The sequence below is a fragment of the Gopherus flavomarginatus genome, chromosome 6 (genome assembly GCF_025201925.1).
Source record: "Gopherus flavomarginatus isolate rGopFla2 chromosome 6, rGopFla2.mat.asm, whole genome shotgun sequence".
Lineage (NCBI taxonomy): Eukaryota > Metazoa > Chordata > Testudines > Testudinidae > Gopherus > Gopherus flavomarginatus.
Genome location: NC_066622.1, coordinates 70825117 through 70837950, shown reverse-complemented (window position 1 = coordinate 70837950; position 12834 = coordinate 70825117). Strand labels below are relative to the sequence as shown.

The window sequence follows — 12834 nt, the reverse complement described above, 5'->3', positions numbered from 1 at the left end:
GACTAAATGATCACAGTGGACCCTTTTGGCCTTAACCTATGAATTACCCAACCTGCACACAAATAACGGATAATGATTTACATCAGGGACTCTCCACAAACTGAAATAGGTGTCATCCCTTTCTACAGATGGGAAAACTGAGGCACAGAGATCACCCAAGGCCACTTGTGAAGTTTGTGGCATAGAATCCACATCAGACTCCCAATCCTGTGCTTCAGCCGTAAGCCCCTTTGCTCCAACAAATCTGGGTTCTTGTGAACAAATTGATTATGTCAGTTTTTCTGTGTTAAAACCTGCTGTTCCACACTGCACAGGGCCAAAAGTGAGTGAAGAATTCTTAGTTGGAATACAAAAAAAATCTTAAATCTGAAATATATCATAAATAGGCTAAGTTGTTTCTAAGATAAGGAACAGCAAACTATAGACGTACTTCTCTCTAAGTATTCAGGTGTCAAAATGAATCCAGTTTTCATGCTGTCACTACTTGGCCTTCAGAAGTATTAGGCATGTAGATGCATCTGAGCCACAGAGTTGAAATTTTGATAGATGCAGCTCCAAAATCTGTGTGGGTTCAGATCTGTGGTTTTGGTTTGGGCCTGTCTTTTGTTATGTCCCACTGTTCTGGAAAGTCTGCTTGCTGGCTGCTCACAACTTGTATTTCAGAGAAAATAAATACAATACTGAGATATAAAGCCAAATTTTCTGTCATTGCTTCTAAGTTTGAGCACTCACAATTTGAGCACAGAGAAGGAAAACTAAATTCTTGGATACAGTTTTCATTTATCCACTTCCAAGCTACTTAATCTCTAGGAGGTGGGTGGGGGGAGAAAATGCTATTTGCAAGGGCAAATACAAATGTTGGGACATGTAAAAATGTGGTCACTCGAAATGAAGTGGTCAAGAATGTGTGCATGTGATTTTGGATGTCATAAAAGTTAGAGGTCAGGTTCAGGCTGCTCTGAAAACTTGTCCTGGACCAACCAACATGGAAATGGGAGCTTGATAGGCTGTAATTAAAGAACAAAGGGCTCTCTTTGCGGGATACAATGCTGGAGCCATGTGATACATCTGGGATGCTGAGCATTGACAAATCAGGAGAGAAGTGTTTTCCTTTCTGCTGGGATCTTAATAAGAAACTGACTAGAGAGTGAAGTCTTAAATCTATGCCCAAAACACAGGAATCAGCACTGCACGCTGATACACCTTGCCCAATGCCTCTCCCCTGGCTCAAAGAGACTACCTGTGAAGTAAGGGATAAGTCCCATTTCCATGGCCTGTCTATCACTAGCCTGGCTGCTGGGATTGCCAAATAAGTGCCACTTCTGATGGTGGCCAGTTTTGATAGTGTGGATGCCTGTCTGCTAGGAATTGAGTTCCACTAACCAGTTCACTTAGATCCCCCCAACAATAGAATCATAGAAATGTTGGGCTGGAAGGGACCTCAAGAGGTCGTCTAGTCCAGCCCCCTGTCCAGCAGCAGAACCAAGTAAACCTACTTCATCCCAGAGAGATGTTTGTCTGGCCTGTTCTTAAAAATTTCCAGTGACAGGGATTCCACAACCTCCCTTGGAAGCCAATTTCAGGGTTTGACTATCCTTAGAGTTAGAAGGTTTTTCCTAATATTAAACCTAAATCTCCCTTGCTGCATATTAAGCCCATTACTTCTCATCCTAACTTCAGTGGACCTGGAGCATGATTGATCACCATCCTCTTTACAACAGCCCTTAAGATATCTGAAGACTATCGGGTCCCCCCTCAGTCTTTTCTCAAGACTAAACATAGTCAAAAAACATGTCCAGTTTTTTTTAACCTTTCCTCAGAAAACTCCTCAGGTTTCCTAAATCTTTTATCATTTTTGTCACTGTTCTCTGGACTCCTTCCATTTTCTCCACATCTTTTCTAATGTGTTGGACCAGAACTGGACAGAATACTCCAGCTGAGACCTCAGCTGTGCCAAATAGAGCAAGACAATTAGCTCCCATGTCTTACATATGACACTCTTTTTAATACACTCCAGAATTATATTAGCCTTTTTCTCAAGAGCATCACGTTGTTGACTCATATTCAATTTATGATCCACTATAACCCCCCACTCTCAATCCTTTTCAACAGTCCTACCACCTACCCAGTTATTCCCCATTTTTCAGTTGTGCATTTGATTTTCCTTCCTAAGTAAAGTACTTTGCACTTATCTTTATTGAATTTCATCTTGTCCAATTCAGACTAATTCTCCAATTTGTCAAGGTCATTTTGAATTCTAATCCTGTCCTCCAAAGTGCTTGCAGCCACTCCCAGCTTGGTGTCATCTGCAAATTTTATAAGCATCCTCTCCACTCCATTATCCAAGTCATTAACGAAAATATTAAATAGTACCCGGACCCAGGACTGAACCCTGAAGGACCCCACTAGATATACCCACCCAGTATGACAATAAACAATTTATATTGAGTATAGTCTTTCAACCAGTTGTGCATTCACTTTATAATAAATTCATCTAGACTACATTTCCCTAGTTTGCTTATGAGACTGTCATGTGGGACTGTGTCAAAAGCCTTACCAAAACAAAGATATATCACAGCTACTGCTTCCCACCTATCCTATCCACTAGGCCAGTAACCCTGTCAAAAAAGGAAATTAGTTTGGTTTGGCATGATTTGTTCTTGACAAATCCATGCAGGCTGTTCCTCATAACCCTATTATCCTCCAGGGTGATTTCAAATTGATTGCTTAATAATTTGTTCCAGTATATTTTCCAGTATCAAAATTAGGCTGATTGATCAGTAATTCCCAGGGTTCTTTTTGTTCCACTTTTTAAAGATTGATACTATATTTACCCATCTCCTGTCCTCTGGGACCTCCCCCATCCTCCATGAGTTCTCAGAGGTAATTGCTAATGGTCCTGAGATTACTTCAGCTAGTTCCTTAAGTACCCTAGGATGAATTTCATCTGGCCATTCCAATTTGAGTACATTGAACTTATATAAATAGTCTTTAATCTTTTCTTTTCCTGTTTTGGCTTATGTTGCTTCCCCCTTGTTGTAAATATTAATTGTGTTGAGTATCTGGTGGCCATTGACCTTTTTAGTGAAGATTGAAGAAAAATAGGCATTAAATACCTCAGCCTTCTTGATATTATCAGTTATGAGCACACCTTCCCTACTAAGGAGAGCAATGGTTCTTAACCAGGGGTATTTGTATCCCTGGGGGATGCAGAGGTCTTCCAGGGGGTACAGCAATTCATTTAGCTATTTGCCTAGTTTTACAACAGGTGAAATGAAAAGCACTAGCAAAGCCAGTATAATCTAAAATTTCGTACGACTTATTTATACAGCTCTATACATTATACACTAAAATATAGGTATAATATTTATATTCCAATTGATTGATTTTATAATTATATGGCAAAAAATGAGAAAGTCAGGACTTTTTCAATACAGTGTGCTGTGATACGCTTGTATTTTTATATCTGATTTTGTAAGCAAGTAGTTTTTAAATGAAGTGGAACTTGGGGGGTAAGCAAGGCAAAGACTCCTGAAAGGGGTACAGTAGTCTGGATAAAGTGAGAGCCACTGAAGCAGAGGACCTACACTTTTTGTCTTGCTCTTGCTCCCAATATGTTTAAAGAACTCGCCTTACTGCCTTTTATGTCCATTGCTAAGTGTAACTCATTTTCTGCCTTAGCCTTTCTGATTTTTTCCCTTTGTTCTTGTGCTATTCCTTTGCACCCCTTAGAAATTTGTCCATGTTTTTACTTCTTGTAGGATTTCTTTTTGATTTTCAGGTCATTAAAAAGCTTCTGGTGGAGCCAGAATTGCTTTTTATTATTGAAGCTATCTTTCCCTCATATCAGGGTAGTTTGCAGTTGTGCCTTTAATGTCTTCTTAAGAAACTGCTAGCATTCCTGAACTTCTTTTTCCCTGTGATTTTCTTCCCATGGGACCTCATCAACCAGTTCCCTGAATTTGTTGAAATCTGCTTTTTTTGAAGTCCCTTGTCCTTATTTTGCTGGTCTCACTCCTTCTTTTTGTTAGAAGAAGTCATAGATGTAATGCATGATCACTTTCACCCAAAATGCCTTTCACCTTCAGACAGGCCCTGCTGACAGCAACTCCAAGCCCCAGGGCAGAACAATCAACGGGCCCCCATGCATGCACAAGCCATGCCTGCGTGGACACGGGCCACTTGACATTTGGGCAGTGCTGCACCTATGCTGGCTGATGCCTAGCAAGCTGCCAGCTGTGCCGCTGGTGCCCAGCGAGTTGCTGGCTGTGCTGCTGGGTGTGCTCTTCTGGCATGGCCAGGGCTTTCACATGCCCACCTGGTAGGGTTGCGCAAACGCAAAGACCTTTACCCTGTCCCCTGCCCTATTCTTTCCCTGAGACCACGCCCCTGTCCCACCCCTTCTCTGAGGCCCTGCCCCCTGCTCATTCCATCCTGCCCCCCACCCTCACTCACTTTCACCAGCCTGGGGCAGGGAATTGGGATGTGGGAGGGGGTGCTGGTGCAAGCTCTGGGAGGGAGTTTGGATGTGGGAGGAGGTGCAGGGTCAGACTCTGGGAGTTTGGGTACAGATGGGGGGGTGGGCTCTGGGAGGGAGTTTGAGTGGGAGAGGGGGTGCGGGGTCGGTTTGGGTGCAGGAGGAGAGGCAGGCTTTAAACTTGGAAAGGGGCTTGGGGTGCAGGAAAGGGCCAGAGAGTCAGTGCTTATCTCAAGCGGCTACCAAAAGTGACTGGCACACACCTCTGGTACCGGGTCCTAGGTGGGGGGATCAGGGGGTCTCCATGCACCACTGCCCACAGGCACCACCCCAACAGCTCCCATTGGCTGCAGTTCCCAGCCAATGGGAGCTGCGGAGTCTGCGCTCGGGGTGAGGGCAACGTGTGGAGATCCCCTTCCCAGGGGCCACAGGGACACCCTGGCTGCTTCTAGGAGCAGTGTAGAGCGAGGATGGGAAGGAAGCCTGCCTTAGCCCTGCTGCGCTGCTGGCAATGGTGGCTGGGGGCTCCCAGGCCTTTTTAAATCACCCGGGCCCCTGGGCAATTGCCCCCTTTGCCCCCCATCAGTGGGCTTGCCTTCAGATTTGTTACCAATTTCTCCCTGTTGATCAGAATCAAGTCTAAAATGGATGTCTGCCTGCTTACTTCCCCCATTTTCTGAAACAAAAAATTGTCCCCAGTGCATTCCAAGAACTTACTAGAAATGTTGTGTTTCCCATAATACTTTTCCAACAGATGTCTGGGTAGTTAAAGTCCCCCATTACTATCAGGTCTTGTGTTTTGAGTATTTCTGTTATTTGTTCTAAAAAGGCCTCATCCACCTCATCTTCCTGATTTGGTAGGCTATAGTAGACCCCTATCATGATATCACCTCTATTTTTCCCCCTTTTATCTTCACCCAGAGTCTATCAACTGATTTTCCTCTCACCTCCTTCTGGACCTCAGCGCAAGTGAATATATTCTTGAAGTATAATGCAACAAACATCTCCTTTTTTATCCCACCTGCACCAGTATTCCAGTCATGAGACTTATCCCACACAACTGGAATCGTTCCTCATGCTGGCAAGCAACCTCTCAGTAGGACTACTCACATAAGTGTTCACCATCATCAGTGAGAATTTCACAAATGAGCCTCATGACTTTTAGTCACTACTGGATTCTACTACACTAACTAATGGGGAGCAGCTCTGTAGCCACTTACCATCTCCTGAGCCATCCAGTTCCCTCCAGAGAGGCATGGTTAATGTCAGGGAGGACATATTGCTAACAACATCTCCAGGACCGTACCCTTGTCAATATCAATCATCTATATCTTCTGGTGATGTAAATCATCACTGCTGCATTGACTTCAGTGGAGCTATGCTGACTTACACCAGCTATGGATCTGGCTCCATGTCTACGAGCATCTATCTAGCATTGCGTCATTGTGGAAAAATCAGTGCTGTAGTGCGAGAGTATGAACACAAAGAGCCGTGCTTGAAGCAGCAACTCGAGAACTCCTGGGAAATATTGAAGATGAACCCGATACCTCTGTAGAAGTCCTTTTGGACTCTCCTCTAGGTAGGATCGAGGAGTTTCTGCCAAGTTTCAGATGTCTGGATGCTTTTGTTCCACACTTTGTTCCCTGGTCTCCGTTCAGGTAGTGCTTTTGTTATGTGTTGAACACTGACATTTTGTTGCTGCTGAACTTTTATTTCAGCATCTTATTTTCAAAATTCCTTCAGGTCATGCCACTTAGGTTTAAGGTAGAGGCATCCTCCGTCATCTTCCCAGCAGAACTTCTGCTGGAGATAGTTCAGATGTAAGTGGTGGTTGACCAAAATGCCGAGTGCTTTATATGGGTCCACTGATTTTGAGTAAGTCTTGTGAAACTCTCACTGCTCTCTCCTCCTTCCTGTTGCTCTGGGTTATTATGGACTACTAGTATGTTGTTCAAACTCCTGTGAAAATGCTAGGAATGTCTCAAAGGTAAATTGAGGTCCATTATCTATTATGAGGCCTTCAGGAATTCCATGCTAGCTAATATTGACTTTCATTTCTGGATGACCTGTGCTGATGAAGCCTGTGAAACTACAGCCAAGTCAATATATCTGGAGAAGTAATAAACTATAATAATGTATGTGTGGCCTTTCCAGAAAAATGAATCTGTGACTACCTGCTGCCAAGGCTGGTCAGATAGCTTTGTAGAGAGGAATGGTTCTAGTGATTATTTTATTTTGTTTTGTTTTTCTTGTTTCATATCTTGCAGCCCTTTACTAAGGTCTGAATTTGCCTGCTCAGACCAGGCCTCCATATGAATTGTTGTGCTCATGCCCCACATAAGTTTATACCTTGGTGTCCCTTATGGATTTTGAAGACCACCTCTTTCTGAAGTACCAAGGGATAAGAATGTGCTATCCTTTCAGAAGCAGGCAATCAGCAATGTGAAGGTTGTTTTGTTCCTGCCAGTACAGTAATAGGTCTATTGGAAGTTGCCTCCTTCCATCCCACCCTCTTTGGCAGAATTGAGTCAGTTTCTGGCAAGTTTCTTCCTTTAGTTGTTCATCTCTAATTTGCTGAAGTCAGCTAACAGATGCTGAAATTGCTGCCAGAACTAGATCAATGTAGACTTTGAGATCTTTCTCTAAAGCCTTTTCTTCTTCCATTGGTGGCTGCTCAACTGGGGCTCTAGATAGAAATTTCTGTCCCATCTCCAGTTTTCCTAGGAACTTAGCCACAAAACATCCAGTATACTAGCCTCACATAAATTTTATTTGGTCTTTGTCAGAGGTGGGCAAACTACGGCCCGAGGACCACATCCAGCAGGACCATCCTGCCTGGCCCCTGAGCTCCTGGCAAGGGAGGCTGCCCTCGGCCCCTCCTCCGCTGCCACGCCGCCACGCAGGCAGTGCTTTGTGCAGCGGGGCTGCGTGCTCCTGCAGAGCAGCATGGCAGTGTGTCTGGCTCTGGCCAGGCGGCACGGCACGGCTGCCAGACATGCTGCTCTGAGTGGCATGGTAAGGGGGCTGGGGCTGGGGCTGAGGGGTTGGATAAGGGGTGGAGGTTGGGGGGGGGCAGTCAGGGGTTGGGGAATGGGATGGGGGTTGGATAAGTGTGGGAGTCCCGGGGGGCCTGTCAGGGGGCGGGGGTGTGGATAGGGGACAGGTGGGCAGTCAGGACGGGGAACGGGGCGGTTGGATAGGAGGTGGAGTCTCAGGGGATGGTTAGGGGTGAGGGGGTCCTAGAAGTGAGCGGTTAGAGGACAAGGAGCAGTGGGGGTTGGATGGGTCAGGGATTCTGAGGGGGGCAGTTAGGGGATGGGAAGTGGGAAGGGGCAGATAGGGGGTGGTGGCCAGGCTGTTTGGGGAGACACAGCCTTCCCTACCTGGCCCTCCATACAGTTTTGCAACCCCAATGTGGCCCTTGGGCCAAAAAGTTTGCCCATCCCTGGTCTTTGCAGATCTCCATCCTGGGATCAATTAAAATTTGTATTTGGAATTGCAGTGACTGTTGCCCCAGTATCAATAGTAACTTTAAGAGTTTGACTGTATATTTATGCTTATGTACGAAGGCGTTGTGTGTTCTATTGGAGATGAAGTACCTAGAAGGTTGGATTCATTGTCGTCTGATGAATACACTTGCTCTTGGATCATTACCGCTACTCTTGGTGAACTTCACACTATTGCAAAATGTCCCCTTTAGTCGCATCTCCCGTGTTCTTCCTCTTTTGCTGAACGTTGTTGCCATTTGTGGCATGGTGTCTTTCCATACCTTCCACAACTTTTCCAAGCTTCCCTCCTATGGCAGTTCTTTGGCCTCTCCCCGCGGCAGTTGTGCATTGTTCTTATGTTGTACATTTGGTCTGACTGCTCCATTCACATATGTCCTTTTCTGTTTGCTGTGTCAATGTTTTCTAATGCAGTCTCCCTGTGCTGCTAGCACATTGCTGTTTCTTTATGTTTTCTTGCATTCTCACTTTTGCTATAGCTTTTGCTAGTGTGAGATCAGGATCTAACTGAAGCTGTGCTGATAAATTGGTCTTTCTTATACTAACAACTATTCTGTGTCTTATTAGTTCTTCTAACCTTCCATATTTGCAATGTTCTGCGAGGCTATGAACTACTATTACTCCAGTAATATGTCTTAGCTGTTTCCCATTGTTCCGGGCACCACCTATTACATTTGGCCCTTTCATATATAATATTCTATCTGCCTAAGAAATGGACATCAAAAGCTTCTTTCACTTTGGAGCACTTTTTCTTTTCCTCATCAGTGACTGATAAGGCACATAAGTTATCAGCAACACCCATGGCAAATATCAGGGCATTTACCTGGTACTCTTCTGTCTTCTCTATTAAACCAGAAATTTATTGGAATTGCTGAAATCTCCAGCTCCAGCCAGGCCAGCTGCCTGAGTTGACAAAATCAGATGTCTCTGATGGTGCCATTTGCATTATGGGTTCCATTGCTGAGATGAGATAAGGCTCTGCCTCCTTTTTGCTGCTGCTTTCAGAGATCTCCTCTGATTTTCCAAGTCTCTTTTCTTTCCTCTACTCCTTTAACGAGATGGATCCACTGCTGACACCATGTAGGGTAAGGATGTAAACACAAGAATCGTCCTTTCAGCAACAACTAGAGAACTCCCTCTACCAGGAAGTTCCTATATTTATTAAGCTCCCTGCTGCAACACACCCTCGTCCTGTCTGGTAACTGTGGAGACTGTGCCACAAGTGAGAGCTATTTTCACTTTCAGCCATTGCAAAATTTCAAACCCATGAGTTTCACTTTATCCAAGGCTCAGAGCCAACAAAGAAACTTTCCTGAAACTAATTAAGTGTTGCCTGGTTTTTCTTTTTTCCCGTGGAGGGAGAAGTCAAAGCCATGAGATAACACCCAATTCTTAGGGTGGTGTAAGTCAGGAAATTGGCATAAGTAGGTATAACTTCTCATGTGGTGAGATTGTAGGAGAGGAAAGCAACTAATTAGGGTCTGAAGGTGTAAGATAAAAGGTGTGGGATGGCTACTTTATCTCACACCTCCTGGCTGTATTTTTTCCTGCTTCAGCCCCTCCCTTCTGTACTCTTAGGACCAAATTGCTCCTGAAGTGGGACTGGATAAGGAGTAAAGTAGGACAAAATTTGGCCTGCCGTGTGTAGCTTAAACTCACTACCATGTAACATGTGGCCCATGATTATACCATGCCTCAGCACCATCCCTGCTGTGCCTTCAGCTCCAAGTCTTGCGAGCTTTCCCTTAACAGCATGTATTGGCACAAAGATAAAGCAAAAGCTAGCCCACGGTTCCTCAAAACTTGGGCCGGGCTTCCTACAAGACTGGCAAAATTCTGAGCCTGGCCTGAATAAGCATAAGGCACTAGACAAGACTTGTTGTAAGGACACTGTCTTGGAACCCTGAAGAAGCAGCACATAGCATATCCTCATAGTGGTGCCAAGTTCCTTGGTTTAGGTTGAGAGCATTTGGCTGAGTTTGTACTGATGTGCTGCTGTCACTAAAAAGCAGCAAGGGATATTATGTTGTGATTGTTGAAGTAGGAGGATCAAACCTGTTTCTCCTAAAACCCTCTCCTCTATATAAAAAAATCAAGCGCATGCCACGTATTTCATTTCAGTGAAAGCAGCAATGTTCTTGTTATCGCAGGGAAGAACTGACTCTGCCTTGTTAAATCATCCTACAGTTTCAACTGCATATGGTGTTGTTTCTATCCTAAATAGCTGCGTAATGCTGCTGTGTGCTGTTCAACAGCTGCCATGTTCATCCTAGAGGCTGCTGCATTTCAATAGTGGGTGAAGGGACTTCTTTCATATGCAACCCTGGATTTTCAGATCTGCAGGCATGTGTTTGCGGAAACTGTGTGCACAGATTTGGTACACAATTGTTCGTGGCAAATGTTTCCCCATAGGGCCAGATCAAGGTTTGACTATCAAATTTAGTGCTAACTAAGGTATAAGCATCCTCAAGTTAAGACAAGCCCGAACAAGAAAATGCTGAAACAATTAACTATTGTTAGTAAACAAGGGAGGCAGAAACTAACTAAACTAACTATTGTGGGTATGTTTATAGTAAGCAGAGTAGGAAGGAATACCCTGAGAGGATGAGCTTGCCTCAAATCTGCAAAGCAATTGGTCCTTACATGCAAGAAGTAAGATGTTAGTTGCCAAGGTAGTTGTATGTAAATTGGGTAGTGTATGACATGAATTGGAATTGTGGTACCACCCTGTACCTAAACCGCCTGCAGCTGGGCTTGGCCAGCATGGGCGAAGAGCTGTTACATGCCTAATAACATAACTGAGCAACAAGCCGGAGCTGAACTGCATTTTTTGGATTGCAGAGTACTGGATGAAGTGTGCTTTCAGTACCAGGATCCAAATACTGAGAACTTATTCCTGGCTTAATTTGTTATCCTGTACTAAACTATTTCCATTGGGCATACCTTTTTAAAGTCTCCCCATTGCTGAACAGCATTGGTCTGTTGCTATTAGAAAATCAGTAGTAAAAGTAACATGAGCTATGTATTGTTTAAGGCACCACTGTTGCACCAGTTGAACTGCAAACTCACTTCATACCACTTTTCCTTTTGTTCCAATGGTTTCCTCCAAGCATCATGTTAGGCCTCTGGGTGCCAGAGGCCTGCTGAGGTGGAGGAAAAGGGAAGCAGGCAGGGGCTGGAGGCAGTGAGATCTGTCTACATAGCGGGGATAGGGAAATGCCTCACTCCAGCTGCAAGCTGTAGTAGCCTAGCCATGCCTTCTATCCTAGGGCATGGAGTGCTAGCTTTACTGCCAGTGCTCTCCTATAGGCATAAGCTAAGAGAGTATGAGCACTGCAGCATGACTGATAGCACCCTCTTGGGTAGGAATCCAGTCCAGGTAAGGGGGCGGGGGGTGAGGGTGTCTCTGTGCTTTGCACCCCTCTGACTCACTGGCCTGGGAGAAGCCTATGGTCTGGGCTCATATTTTCATTTGTTCAAAAAAGAAAAAAAACCCTGCTGTTCTTTTCCAAGCCCATGGGAAAGTGACTTCCCATAAATGAAGAGGTAATTTATTTCCTTCTCTGTTTCAGATTGTCCGGCCATCGAATCATGCCACAATCCAGAGCATTGTAAAAGCTGTGGGAATCATTCCAGGCATTCCCAAACCCTGCTGCGTTCCTGACAAGATGAACTCCCTCAGCGTCCTGTTCTTAGATGAGAACAAAAATGTGGTTTTAAAGGTGTACCCCAATATGTCTGTGGAGACCTGTGCCTGCCGATAAGTGTATGCCAATGCTCCTTTAAGGAGACCAGCACCCCCTGCCCGGCTACACTGGGAAAGTTGTGAATGGGAAATCAATTGGCCTGTGTTTATGAATGAATGCAGGTGTACAACTCCATCCTCAGAAAGAATGAGGAGACTCTAAAGTAATACACAAGCTCCCCTCAAAAGATCTCCCTTAATGTCACCATGTGTCTTGCAGATTAACAGGGATTCAGCAGCCAGAAATTCCCCACTTTAAAAAACAAACAAACAAACAAAACCTGGCTAGCTAAGAAATCTGGTATTCAGTGTAATCACTTCTACTTAAACAGTTTGCCATAAACTGAGGACTAAGATACATTTGTACGTGCTATTTTCTTGACTGTTTTATCTCTTCAGCTAACCAAGAAGGTGAAAAATGGACTCTGCAAAGGCAGGCTTACTCTAGAATCATATTTTTTGTACAAAAATTGTAATTTTTTTTGCCTAAACACTCACTTATACCTTTTAATCCACATATTTATACTGAAAAAGAATGCTGTAATAAAAGGCTTAATATGTACATTTTCCTTTGGGATTCAAATCTAGTGTACTGTATAAGCTTTTATATATACAGTATGTTAATATAACCACTTTTGGTTACCTTTCCCTAATATATATATTACAAAAGACGTATGTAACTCCTTCCCACAGTCACTAGTTTGCTGGTTAATTTCAGATTGTTAAACATATATATTCGCTGAATAACACAAACTATATAGTAATATGTTTAAGTACTAAAAATAACCAAGATTTATATTTTTGTAAGTTATACTTTATATCCTCTAGATCAACTGTTAAATGCTTTTAACAAAAGCTAAATAAATTAAAGGTACAGTAGTATCTAAACTAGTTAAAATGGTTCTCTAAATCTCATGCATGTTTCATGTCTCTAAATATAGATTATTGCATTGTGCTAATTAGAAGGAAATCAAAGTTATCTTACTTGGAAAAGCCTAGTTATGCTTGTCATAATAATTTGTATTATCTTAAGCTAGAAGGGACTGTTTTGATAATCTCTTCTGGCCTCCTTCATAATGCAGGCCAGAGAACCTGACCCACTAATT

The 12834-nt window shown here is 43.8% G+C and overlaps 1 protein-coding gene across 1 annotated transcript in view; it reads left to right on the top strand.

Moving 5' to 3' along the window:
• The window catches only part of GDF10 (growth differentiation factor 10), a 32627-nt gene extending 20034 nt beyond the window's left edge, over window positions 1-12593 (top strand). The window contains exon 3 of the mRNA XM_050960214.1: window positions 11556-12593. Within this exon, the coding sequence (XP_050816171.1) occupies window positions 11556-11747 (192 nt within the window). The 3' untranslated portion in view covers window positions 11748-12593. The remainder of the gene's footprint in view (window positions 1-11555) is intronic.
• Window positions 12594-12834: the final 241 nt, after the last annotated feature.